This window comes from Scylla paramamosain, chromosome 28, assembly GCF_035594125.1.
Source record: "Scylla paramamosain isolate STU-SP2022 chromosome 28, ASM3559412v1, whole genome shotgun sequence".
NCBI lineage: Eukaryota > Metazoa > Arthropoda > Malacostraca > Decapoda > Portunidae > Scylla > Scylla paramamosain.
In genome coordinates, this window is record NC_087178.1 from 19,168,044 (window position 1) to 19,179,750 (window position 11,707).

Here is an 11,707-nt window from a genome sequence, read left to right on the forward strand (position 1 = left end):
TTTACATTGGTATTTAGTGATACTTAACGTGAAATTAGCATGTTATGTAATTAACTTTTTTTCTTTTTTCGAGATTTTGCCTTGCTTTCTAGATATCCAGAATATTAATGTGCAGGAAATCGAGTGTCCATTACATTTTCATATAGGTCTTTTTTTTGGTAATATTTATTACTTTAACATCACATGATTCACTTCAAGGAGATATCAAAATGCTCTTCTCTTTTCATTGCACTTTTATGCATTCTTAGTGCCATGATATACTTGTACTCTTCTCTGTTTCATTGTTTCCACCTTGTCTGTCTCCCTCCTCATAATGAACTCTAAGGTTCTGAATACATTAGTACCCATGAGGTTTAGTCTGTACCGGGTTGAAATCAACTTCAAAATTGGGTAACTGAGATAAGACATGCTTTGTCTCATTAAGAATAAATTTTATGATGATAATGTATAGGGGATGGAGAAAGTGTGCTATTTGTTTTTCATTTCCATATCTCAGTTTATCATTGAATTTAACTTGTTTTGGGTTGCTGCATACATTATTTGTGATATACACACTCAATAGAATTTTTTGTTGAAATTTTCATAGCTCACACTATTTATAATTTGAGTTTTTTTTTGTTTCTATTTTGTACTTTCCAGACCCTGCTGTACATTATGCTCCTTCTTTTTAAGACTTTTCTATATGTCATATTTGTATTCATCATTCTGTTTACTGCATGCCCACTTCAAGTCAAAGCTCCCAGTCCACATCTTCCCATTTCCCTCTTTCAGAACAGGTTATATGTATGTATCTAAGCTTTTACATCTATTGAAAGAGTAACTCAAAACATTGAGGTAATGTGGCCATATTTGACAATTATATTAATACTCCTTGTCACTCAGTAATACATCAGTTTGTAATATAATTTTGAGGGAAGATGTGTTTAAGAGAAAAGTTTTCCTAATGTTATACATGATAACTCTCAACACAAAGTTTTCCTTATACATAAACTAATACAGAGCACTCTTGGTATTCATGATTTTGTAAGTCATGAATTGGGGGATACACAAATTCTCAAAAATCTTTCAGGATTTTGAAGCTTATCATTGATAGTGTCTTGAGAGGTTAAATATTGTCCATTTTGGTTGTGGAAGTTGTAAGTATATTTGGAAAAAAAGTCAGATCTCCATTCTGAGGTTGATTTTTTTGCCAGATAAGGGGGAGAGAGAGAGAGAGAGAGAATCAGATCTCTTAGATCTGTCACCTCTTTTAGGTCTAGACTCAGACTTTAAGCACTCACTCTTAACAACATATCCAATGAAGACACAGAATCTCCCTCTCCAACATGCTTTACCTCTGCACAATAAATGGACAAATGTTTACAGGCCAACCACTATGTTTTGTCAACAGTTTACCTGATAAACAATATGAGGGATGTTGACTTCCATAATGTTGTAATGACATTACAGGAATAGTGAATTCCAGTATTAGAAATTCCTTACTTTACTACAGTGATAGTGATCATTGAAAAGGAAAGGAGGACAAGTAAGATATGCCATAAACAGGATTTCAATAACCTTCATGAAAAATATTGTAAACGAAAGCCAATCCTGCAAGATTTGTAGGATAATGCTTCTATGTCATGTTCACACAAACCAACAGTTCTCAACAAAGACATGACACCATTGCCTGACTTCTTGGTCTTTATCCTTTCAGCAAGTAAAGAAAAATTTTTATACTCTAAGAAGGCATCAGTCATGAAATACAAGAGTTCCATAACACTTGAGGTTTATAAATTTTAGTATTTATTTTAGAAGTCAAATGGTTGTGAACACCAAGGGTACCTGTATTGAAGTATATTTGTTTGTAGTCTAAACATGCAAAAAAATTGTTCAGACAGCACACAGTAGACAAGATAGAAGACACTTTAGAAAAGTTGATATGCACTCTGGTCTTCATTACTACAAAATTGGTAGTAGCTGTTTATGGGACCTTTATGTGTGAAGTGAATGGTGTAGTTGAGTCTGATTCAAGTTTCCTGTTAAGTGAAACCCTAATGTTGCCAGGTTTTGCTGTAATGTCAAATGTGCATTTTATGAGTGTCCACAAATAAATTTTTCTTTTAAGTTCAATCAGTGATAGTGTTGATCATCTACTGTGATGTTCATGTGGTAGGATAATAGTGTGTAGCTTGTTTTTTTTATTTTTATTTTTTTTTATTTAATACTGAGACCTTCATCTGTGAAGCCTTGTTGATGAGTATTACTTAAAAGCCTTAATGTTTATATTATTGCTGCCTGTTTCATGTTCTTGTTGACATTTGCTCAACCCTTAAATGTCAGCTATTGTTTTCATAGAATGTTTTTCCAGTGTAAGAAGAAAATAATTTATTAATATTATTAATTTATCTATTTATTTATTTAATTAATTTGTATTTATTTTGTTATTTAGATATCATGAAGTATCTTAATTCACTGAATACAATGTTGAAATTTAAATTGTCATGACACACTAGAAGATATGAAATATAGCTACATTTGGCATGAAACAGTATCCTGCATGGCTTTGAGGCAGTTACAACTAAAGTGCCATGAAGGTTGCCTGGATGGTGAGGGGACAGTAGACTTTACATTTTTGCTTTCTTCCTCTTCAGAGTAGGTATCAGTTATACAGATTGTTTGTTTCCCTGTAATGGTTTAGATATATAATATATTTTGTTGCTTTTACTCTTCTCTGGAGTGAGATGGAGATAAAAGATGGTATTACTTTTCATAATGAAAAGAACTATATAATTTGGTGATGGTGAAGAGGATAGTGAATATTGGATGATGGGTTAGACTGTAAGGATTTAGAGAGTGAAAAAGATAGTAAATAATGAGGAGATAAATATGATGGACAGAGTAGTTAAGAAATGAAATTAGATTGTGAGGAGCTAGGCAATGGTGAAGGCAGGATGGGCAATAGTGGAAGAGATAAGCCAGAATGTGGAGAACATTCATAATGCGTGAGTAGGTTTAAGAAAGGAAGAGTCAGATCAATGGTGAAAAAGGGTCATAAAATGAAGATGGAAAAGCTATTGAAAAAGATCAAACAAAGATGAAGGGTGCTGATTAGGGAATGTAGTGAGGGAAGGTACTGTGGGGAGATGAGGAAGATGATGAGGGGATGATAGGTGGAAATAGGTAAGTATATATTTTATACAGGGACTGCCATGTGTAGAGCTGATGCCTTCTTGAAGCTTCCCTTATTTCTTATGTTCTTATGTTCTTAAGACTGGTGTGGTGAGGAATGAGGTGAGGAAGTGTGCTATGGTGAGGAGTGAAGTAAGAAGGAAAGTGAGAACAGTGTTGTGTTTAGGAATGAGGTGGAGAACAGTAAACAACATTTCTGTTGAAGAAGTTAAGTTACTGCCTTTGAACATGTGTTTTGCACTGTCCTAAAGCAGGCACATGCATGATGCCAACATTTTTATTCATAATTCATTCATTATCCTTTCTTATAGTTTTCATTATATATTTCACTATACACACCATTTCCTCACTCATATTTACATTAAAAAAAAAAAACTGGGAAACTTCCTGTTTTTACTTTATTTCATGTTCTTTCTTGTAGCTTACATATTTTTTTATTATTTATTTTCTTGGAAAAATCCTTGCTGTGGGCTCAGTGGTAGTCCATTATTGGTCTTATCTTAAATCCATATTGCTCATAGGAATTGCCATACAGCAAAACTAGTAACGAAACTGGGAAAATTTGTGTCAAACATTCAAAATGTGTCATGCACAAAGTTGCCTATCTGAGTAGAGCAGGGGCAGTTCCATTATGGAAACAAAGGCAATTATTTGAGGTTTAAAAGCAGCATCTGTAAAGCAGATATGCTGGATCTCAATTTGAGATGGGCTGGTCATGTTTTCAGTGATCATGCGATCTTCAGGAAAAATGATCCCAGCAATGTAGTGACTATGAAGCATATGCTAGATTTTTCTTTCATATTATTTGATAATACTGTATGAGTACATAACAGAAACATGGAGATTGAAGAACAGATCCTGCCACCAGCTAAAAACTAACCATAAAATTAAGTTCAGATAATCATTCAACACCATGGTATATTGGCAAGGTACTCATTCATTATGGTACCACATATTTGAATAAAATGCTTTTCTTCAAATATTTACTCCCTCAAAACATAATAATTTGTGTAGCATGGATTTAATGATATACATATTAGCAAATTCTTTTGCCTGCAAAAAAAAATATTTGGCAGTAATAAAACAGTGAGGCATTTGGGATTACTTTATGGATAGTTGCTGATCTGAGTTAGTGTTTTGTGGAGTACTTGCACAGATAAAATAACCTCAGTGGTTGCAAGAGTGAGTTTTGTGTGAGTTTATGAAGAACATGATTTTAAAAAATGCAAGTATTGAGTCACAAAATGACTGCATTTGTGGTTGAAAAAATAGGCTGAAGTAGTAATTTATCATGAAAGAGCTTCTGCTGTGGCTATCATTTGGTATGAAAAATGATAATGAGGATAATGTAATTGTGTGAAAGACTGTTAAGAGAGTTGTGAGATAAGCATCAAAAGTAAGATGGAAAATATGAGAAAGTCATGTGTCTTTGAAGTACAAAAAATTAAAGTTGATATATTCTAGGGCATCTTATGCATATTATAATATTAGGCAGCTTGTTTGAGTTTGGATTTGCAGAAAGAAAAAATGGAGGCCTAAGTTTCATTTCTTTTTGTTTGAATACTACTTTTCTTGAGAGGATATTTAGTGAACAACCTGTATGCAGGTTGATGAATGATATAAAGTCTGAAAATCGAAAGACAAAAACCACACACAGTTCTGCCACTCTTGCTCAGCATTCCAAAGATAACCATGATCATATGTAATATTGAAAAAAAGAAAATTCTTAAAGAAACACTGAGTCACCAATTTATATTTTGCATTTTTTAAAGAGTTCATGCAGTTATTTTGGATTTTTTTTCAAAAGCCATCCCAGTGAATATATATATATATATATATATATATATATATATATATATATATATATATATATATATATATATATATATATATATATAATGTGTACACATACAGGGTGTTCAGGTAATATGTAGTATTTATTTTCTTAGATTTGAGTTACTCTTTGGAAGGAGTTGTCATCCCATTAGCTAAAGGATATTACATTGTTATGTCACTTCCATCCTCCTCTCTTGGTCTTGGGCTAACACACTATCCTCAAATGCCAATCCAGTCACTCACTCATCGGTTAGCACTCATCCTTGTACATAGCATTCTCAAAAGTTGGGTCTAGATGCATACAGTTGCATGAATTATTTCACCTGTATCAGAAATGTATTGTTGTTAAACTGGATAAGAATGCACTGAATATGGCTGAGTATCAGCTGATGAGTAGATAGGTGAGAAACTGGTTGGATTGGTGGTAAATTATCATGTAAATAGGAGAGGATGGAAGTAAATGACAGTGTAATTACTTCACTGTGGCTAATGTACAGAGCTTTTCCAAGGAATAGTACACCCGGTTAGAATAAGCCAGACAAGCACCATCTAAAGTTAGCACATTTCCTGTAACACATGCTCTCAAATGGTGTTTCTTGTTTACAGTACGTTTTGAGAAAAATTTAATGAACATTTCATATAGACAGCATAATGTAAATTGGGCACTTGCCGTTTTCTATGTAAAGTAAAAATATGTGTATGTCATAATTTTACTCTGTATAGGAGGAACAAATTACAGGTATATTTATATTATTAAGGATATTATTAGGATGTGTATGTAGATAATGTTTATTATTGAGTTTTGGCAATCTCTTGGAGAATCTTGGAAATAGATATGTGAATCTTGAAAATAGTTATGTGAAATATCATAGTCTCAACTGACAGCCTAGACATATATATAAATATATATATATATATATAGTATATATATTTTTATAATTTTGGTTGTTCACTTTTCATCCTATTCATGAATATAAGTCAAACTTATTATTATCAAAGTGAAAGGAGAGCAGCAGAGGTAGGATGATGTGTTACAATGAATAAAAAGAAAAGAAAAAAGTAATGTTCAAGGAATATTACAAAGTGAAGGAACAAGATGATGACATTAAGGAAAAACATCATCTTTATGGGGCCTTTGCTTACATTAGCCACCTGCCTAACTGGGTATTAGTTGCTTGGATCACAGGTGAATGCCAATATAAGATTTTGTGCCAATAATCTCACTGTAGGGTGTCTGGATTTTGATTAGGAAAGATTTACTTGGGTAGTTTTTAAGAGCTTGGCTATAAAGATACTTGTATTGATTTATGAGTAGAGTTCAAGTATTCATACTATCCCATGAATCTTGCATTTAACCTAATAGGTGTGAATCTTAGAGTATGTTGAATATGAAATACTAACAATGTTCTTTTAGGTTTGCAGGAGGCATAGAAGTAATCATACCTTTATTGTAATATTGTGCCTCAGTGGATGTGTTTGTGATACACGTTTATTTATTGCCCTAGTGGGTACTCTGTATCACGTATGTTTACTTTCTTGAAATGAAATGTAACAAAGCAGTTCTAATGATGATGATTTTGAAATAAGATTCCTTCCATGTTGAAGAGGAACAGTTGAGAACTTGGTATACAAGTATGGACATCTCTAAATACTGAAAGATATTGCTAAGGAGTTGTGTGAATTAAAACATTAAGTAGTTTTTTTCTCTTTGCTTACTACTAATATAATCTGTGGTATATTAGGTATTATTGTATCATGTCAGGAAACAAAAGATCAGTTGTACTTGGGTCTCTTAAGTAATATTTACTTAATGTACTTTAAAAAAAAACTATAAAAGTCTGTGATAAGTGGCAGTTGATAATGATAGTTGAAAAGAACAAATTAACTTTAGTTTTCTATCTTCTCAGCATCAATCTTAATTAACATTCCTGCTAATGTAATTTATGATTCTGTTCCAAAGCACCATTTAGGTAAATAGGAAACACATTCTCTCTCTCTCTCTCTCTCTCTCTCTCTCTCTCTCTCTCTCTCTCTCTCTCTCTCTCTCTCTCTCTCTCTCTCTCTCTCTCTCTCTCTCTCTCTCTCTCTCTCTCTCTCTCTCTCTCTCTGTTATTTCTTTGCTGCCATAAGAAAGCAAATAGCACAATAACTTGAATTTTATTCTCTTTAGTATTCACATTCTTTCTATCTCCTTATCCTTTTTAAGGTCTCTAACTTTTTCATGCCTCATTTCTGTGTTTTGCTTTATGCATGCATGGCAACAGTGACCCCACACCCTCTCAGAAGAAAAAAAAAAAAAAAATAGGAGGAAGGCTTCCATTAAATAGAATCTCAAGGTGCTATTTCCATACTTCCAATACTAGAGTGAGATCATGCACCAGTTAATTTTCAATTTACTCTTTATTTCATGTAATCATGAAGTCATTATTAGGTTTTATGTCTTCAGTTGATTAAGATATAATGAAGTAAATGATTCAGAACATATGAAGTGTGATCATGTAATGATTTAATACTGTAATCTTTCATGAGGTTTTTAGTATGATTCATGGTGCTGAGAAGAAAGAAGTTCTGTATGGAGAAATTTTGCTTGAGAAACCATACTACAACTGTATACAGGTTTATCTTTGTGCTTTGTATTCTACAGTACAATCTCAATGGAAGAGACATATGGGGGAAGGGAACAAGGTTTTACTCAGGGGAGGACAAAATGCAGTAAGAAAGACAAAATATTTCTTATTTATAATCTTTCCACAAGACTATGAGGCTGTAGGTAATCCAGGATGACAGTGTGATATAAAGTTTTCTTTGTTCCCTAAAATAACATTTTGTCTCAAAGAAGAAATATTTATATAGCCATTAGGTATTTTCTCACCTGTTTATTTATTTTTGTATTAGGTGTTCATTAATACAGTTGAGTGGGAGGATATTAAGGGATTTTTTATTTTTTTCATTTATTTATTTTATTTTCTTATTTATTTTTATTTTTTTGACTATGAGTAACAAGAATTCGATAAGAGTTCCCCAAGAGTTCACATTAAAGGAAACATGACTGAGGCAACACTGAACTATATTTGTTAATGTTGGTCACAACACTTAAATGTGGTGCATAATACTGTACATTTTTTTGTTAATTTATATTTGACATTACTAGTTAATCCATACATTAATCTCTTAGAAGTCTTGTTACAAGTAGTCATGCAGTAACTTGGTATACTTGTAGAACAGGTGTCATATTTGAAGGTCACTTTAGAAGAGATGAATGAATATATTGTAGTGATTGTTGGACAGTCAAATTGTAAATTTTATGTCTTATGTTAACACTGCATTGTATCTTTTGTAGTGCCTTTTTTTTTTTTTTTTTTTTTTTTTGTGTGTGTGTGTGTGTGTGTGTGTGTGTGTGTGTGTGTGTGTGTGTGTGTGTGTGTGTGTGAATAAGTTATTTTTTTAATTGATAATAATATTTTCTTTTTTACCAGAATCATTCTGCTATTATTATTTACATGAAAATCTCTTGATTAATTTTTAGAACAGTTGTACTCAAACATTGTGATATGAAGAGCGTCAATTATTATAATGTCTTCAATGCATATTATATACTTATGCTGTTAGCCACAACATTGATATTATTGCCTTGTGTATATAACTTGTATTTTTGAACTTGGGACAAGAGCCTTAAAATAATGATACAGACCCTGTAGATAGACTTTTCATGTAAATATACAAATTTTGTGATTGTACTTTGTGTTTGACTGGAAAATATCATAGCTTTGGAATCATTATGACTAACTTTTTTTCTAACTTAAAAATGAAACATCAATTGTATTTATTTAGAAAATTCATCATATTTGTATCATATTTATTTTTAAGCTCAAATACTTCATCGAAGCTTTACTTTTAGGTTGTATAAAAACAACAAATATGAGTCTCAAGACATCTTTAAAGTTTGTGGTGATATCTTGCAGTTCCCTGTTAGAGAACTGGTTACTGGTGCAACCAATGTCCAGGCCTTGATGTAGGCAGTCATGGTGTGAGGTGGCATGTGGTATTGAGACTACCAGTTTTCATTCTGAGACAACTAGCAATGATTACCAGATGATGTTAATATATGTGTCATAAATTCCAGTTATCTGGGCTGGCTGTAGTCATAATTATCCCAATGCATTTCTTTGTCAGTCTCTTGTGGACCAGTTATCTGCTACTCTGTAGAATCCTATCACTGCCACTCCACCAAAAATGTATGGCATCAGGGCTTTGGTTTATTCAGTATTATCATTAATTGTAATCAGCACATGCAATAGCAAGTAAAGTGTGTGCTAATGAACTGATAAAAAACAAGTGTAACATTGCAAATTTTTTATTTATTTATTTATTTTTTTCTAAGGAAAAGTGAGACATCGCATACAGACTACAGGACAGTATATGATCTTCCCACTTATATTTACTTTCATTAAAAAAATAAATAAAAAAAAATAAGAAAATGCAGAACCAAAAGATGCCTTCTGTAAGACAACTTCTTGATGCCACTACAAGTTAAAATATTACATAACTTCTATTCTTAAATATAATTAACAGACTCATTTGCCCTTTGAGTTTTATGAGCTTTAGGATATGAAAGGATACTTTTCTCCCATCCCACAAGTTAAAGGTCCAATATAAAGAGACAATTGAAATTTGGATGCCTTTGATTGGTAGTTAAACTAACATTGCATGTTAATACTGTAAGAGTTTCCATGTTGACATTAATTACCTCTCATTGCAGGATTGTTAAGTAAGCAAACGTTCCATAGTGATTTGCAAGTGATTTCTGACCTTGCTGTTTCATGTGTGCTTCTCGGTTGTTATGTGAAAATTTAGTTCACATGGAGGTGATATCACAAAAACTACCTTTGATTGGCAGCTTCCTCTCTTTTTAAGCAAATATTCCACATATATGCAGGCAACATTAAAATAAATTATCCATATATTTTAGATTAATGTAAGCTTTTCTTGTCACTACCCATATCTAATAATGTGCATAATTTTTTTTCTTCTCACAAAAGTTTGCATAGTATAAATTGCATAAATTGCTATGGAGCTTAAGCTTTTCCTACAGGCTACATTCATATTAACAAAAACTGCTTAACACAAGAATGTGGAAACTCATATAGCAGTTGAAAATTTGCAAAGTTGATGCCAGTGATCTCTCTGCAGAAAAAAGTGGTGCATAAGTTTTGGTTACCACTATTACTGTCTTTTTACTAATAATTCTTGTGTAATCAGCTAACTTTAGTGGATGTAGCAGCATATAGCTTCTCCATGGAACTTACAAATGCTGCTGCTAGTGACAATTCCACAAAGGTAACCTGCTTGTTTTCTTTGTCAATTTTCATCTGAGCAAATAGTTGATTACATGGATAAAATGCTTACCAGAAAAAAAAATGTATACCTGCATTTTAGCCATGAAATGAAATATTCCCTTTGTCATATGAGTGAAATATACAGTATTTAATAGTATTCATGATTGCACACACACACACACACACACACACACATTTTATCTCTAAGTAAAGAAAAGATATTGATTAATATTTGAAACTTTTATTTTCAGCTCCTCTGAGGAATCTGGGCAGGTGAAGGGAATTGAGTCAGATATTCCCTTGGATAAGAATGAGGAGGATTCAGCTGCTCTAGAGAAAAATCAAGAAGGGCATGAAGATGATGACAGTGAAAGTAATAAAGGGACCCTAAAGAGAAAGAGCAAGCAAGAGAAAGAGAAGCGCAGATTGGAGAAGGAAACAGAAAAATTCCTAAGGGAAATGAAGAAGAGAGAGAAGGAAGCAGAGAAAAAGGAAAAGAAGGACCAGGAGCAAAAAGAAAAAGAGACAAAGGAACAAGAAAGACAGCATAAAAAGAATACACTGAAGCAGACAAAAGAAGAGAAGAAGGATGACAGTCTGAGCCAAATAGATGATAATGAGGGATCTAGAGGCAAACCAAAAACAGAGGGCAGTATGGATGAAGATGTGGATGCAAAAAAGGACGAGAACTCCAAGGAGGCACGATTAGGTACTTTGAATCGACTGTCTGCTCTGTTTAAGTTCAGCAAATTAAACAGGAAGAGCTATGTGTGCGAAGAGGAGGAAGATAATGAAGAAAATGCTAATAGATCTTCCAAACCTCCACCTTTACCACCAAAGCCACAACCTGGCTCTCCAATTATGAAAAACATTGGAACAAAAGTTGACATTTAATGAGGAGGATTAGAATTTCAATAGTGGTCATTTTCTATTTATTTCATATTGCTCATTGTACTTTGTTTGCTCATTCTCAGATATATTCATCCTTTTTACTGTAATACTGTAGTTTAGATATTCCAAAGAATATATGCGTGTAGAGAAGTTTTATGTTATGTTGGAGCTTCTTAGTGAGGAATATTGCAATTTTAACTTTAATGTCAGTGCTTTCAGCTGCATTGCCCACCAAGAGGTATTTATGTTTGTACATATAATACAGGTTTGATGATATTCAGGAAAGTTATACACAAAATAATAAAATTGTAAAAAAGATGCAAAACTAAAATTTTACTTTTTTTTAATGAAAAGTAATGTTTTCCATGGCTTTGATAGATACTCTGAAAACCCTTTTCAGCATGTTTTGACTTCAATGTTTAGCAACAGTTTGATCTGAAACTGTAACTAGAGATGAGTAATTGTGATTTTTT

General features: G+C 32.7%; 1 protein-coding gene across 2 annotated transcripts in view; it reads left to right on the top strand.

The window, feature by feature from the left end:
- LOC135115049 (PH and SEC7 domain-containing protein-like) overlaps positions 1-11,707 on the top strand; it is a 28,499-nt gene that overhangs the window by 16,269 nt on the left and 523 nt on the right. For both annotated transcript variants that reach the window (XM_064031501.1, XM_064031502.1), the window contains one exon: positions 10,595-11,707. This exon is cut by the window's right edge and continues 523 nt beyond it. In XM_064031501.1, coding sequence (XP_063887571.1) covers positions 10,595-11,237 — 643 coding nt within the window. In that variant the 3' untranslated portion in view covers positions 11,238-11,707. The remainder of the gene's footprint in view (positions 1-10,594) is intronic.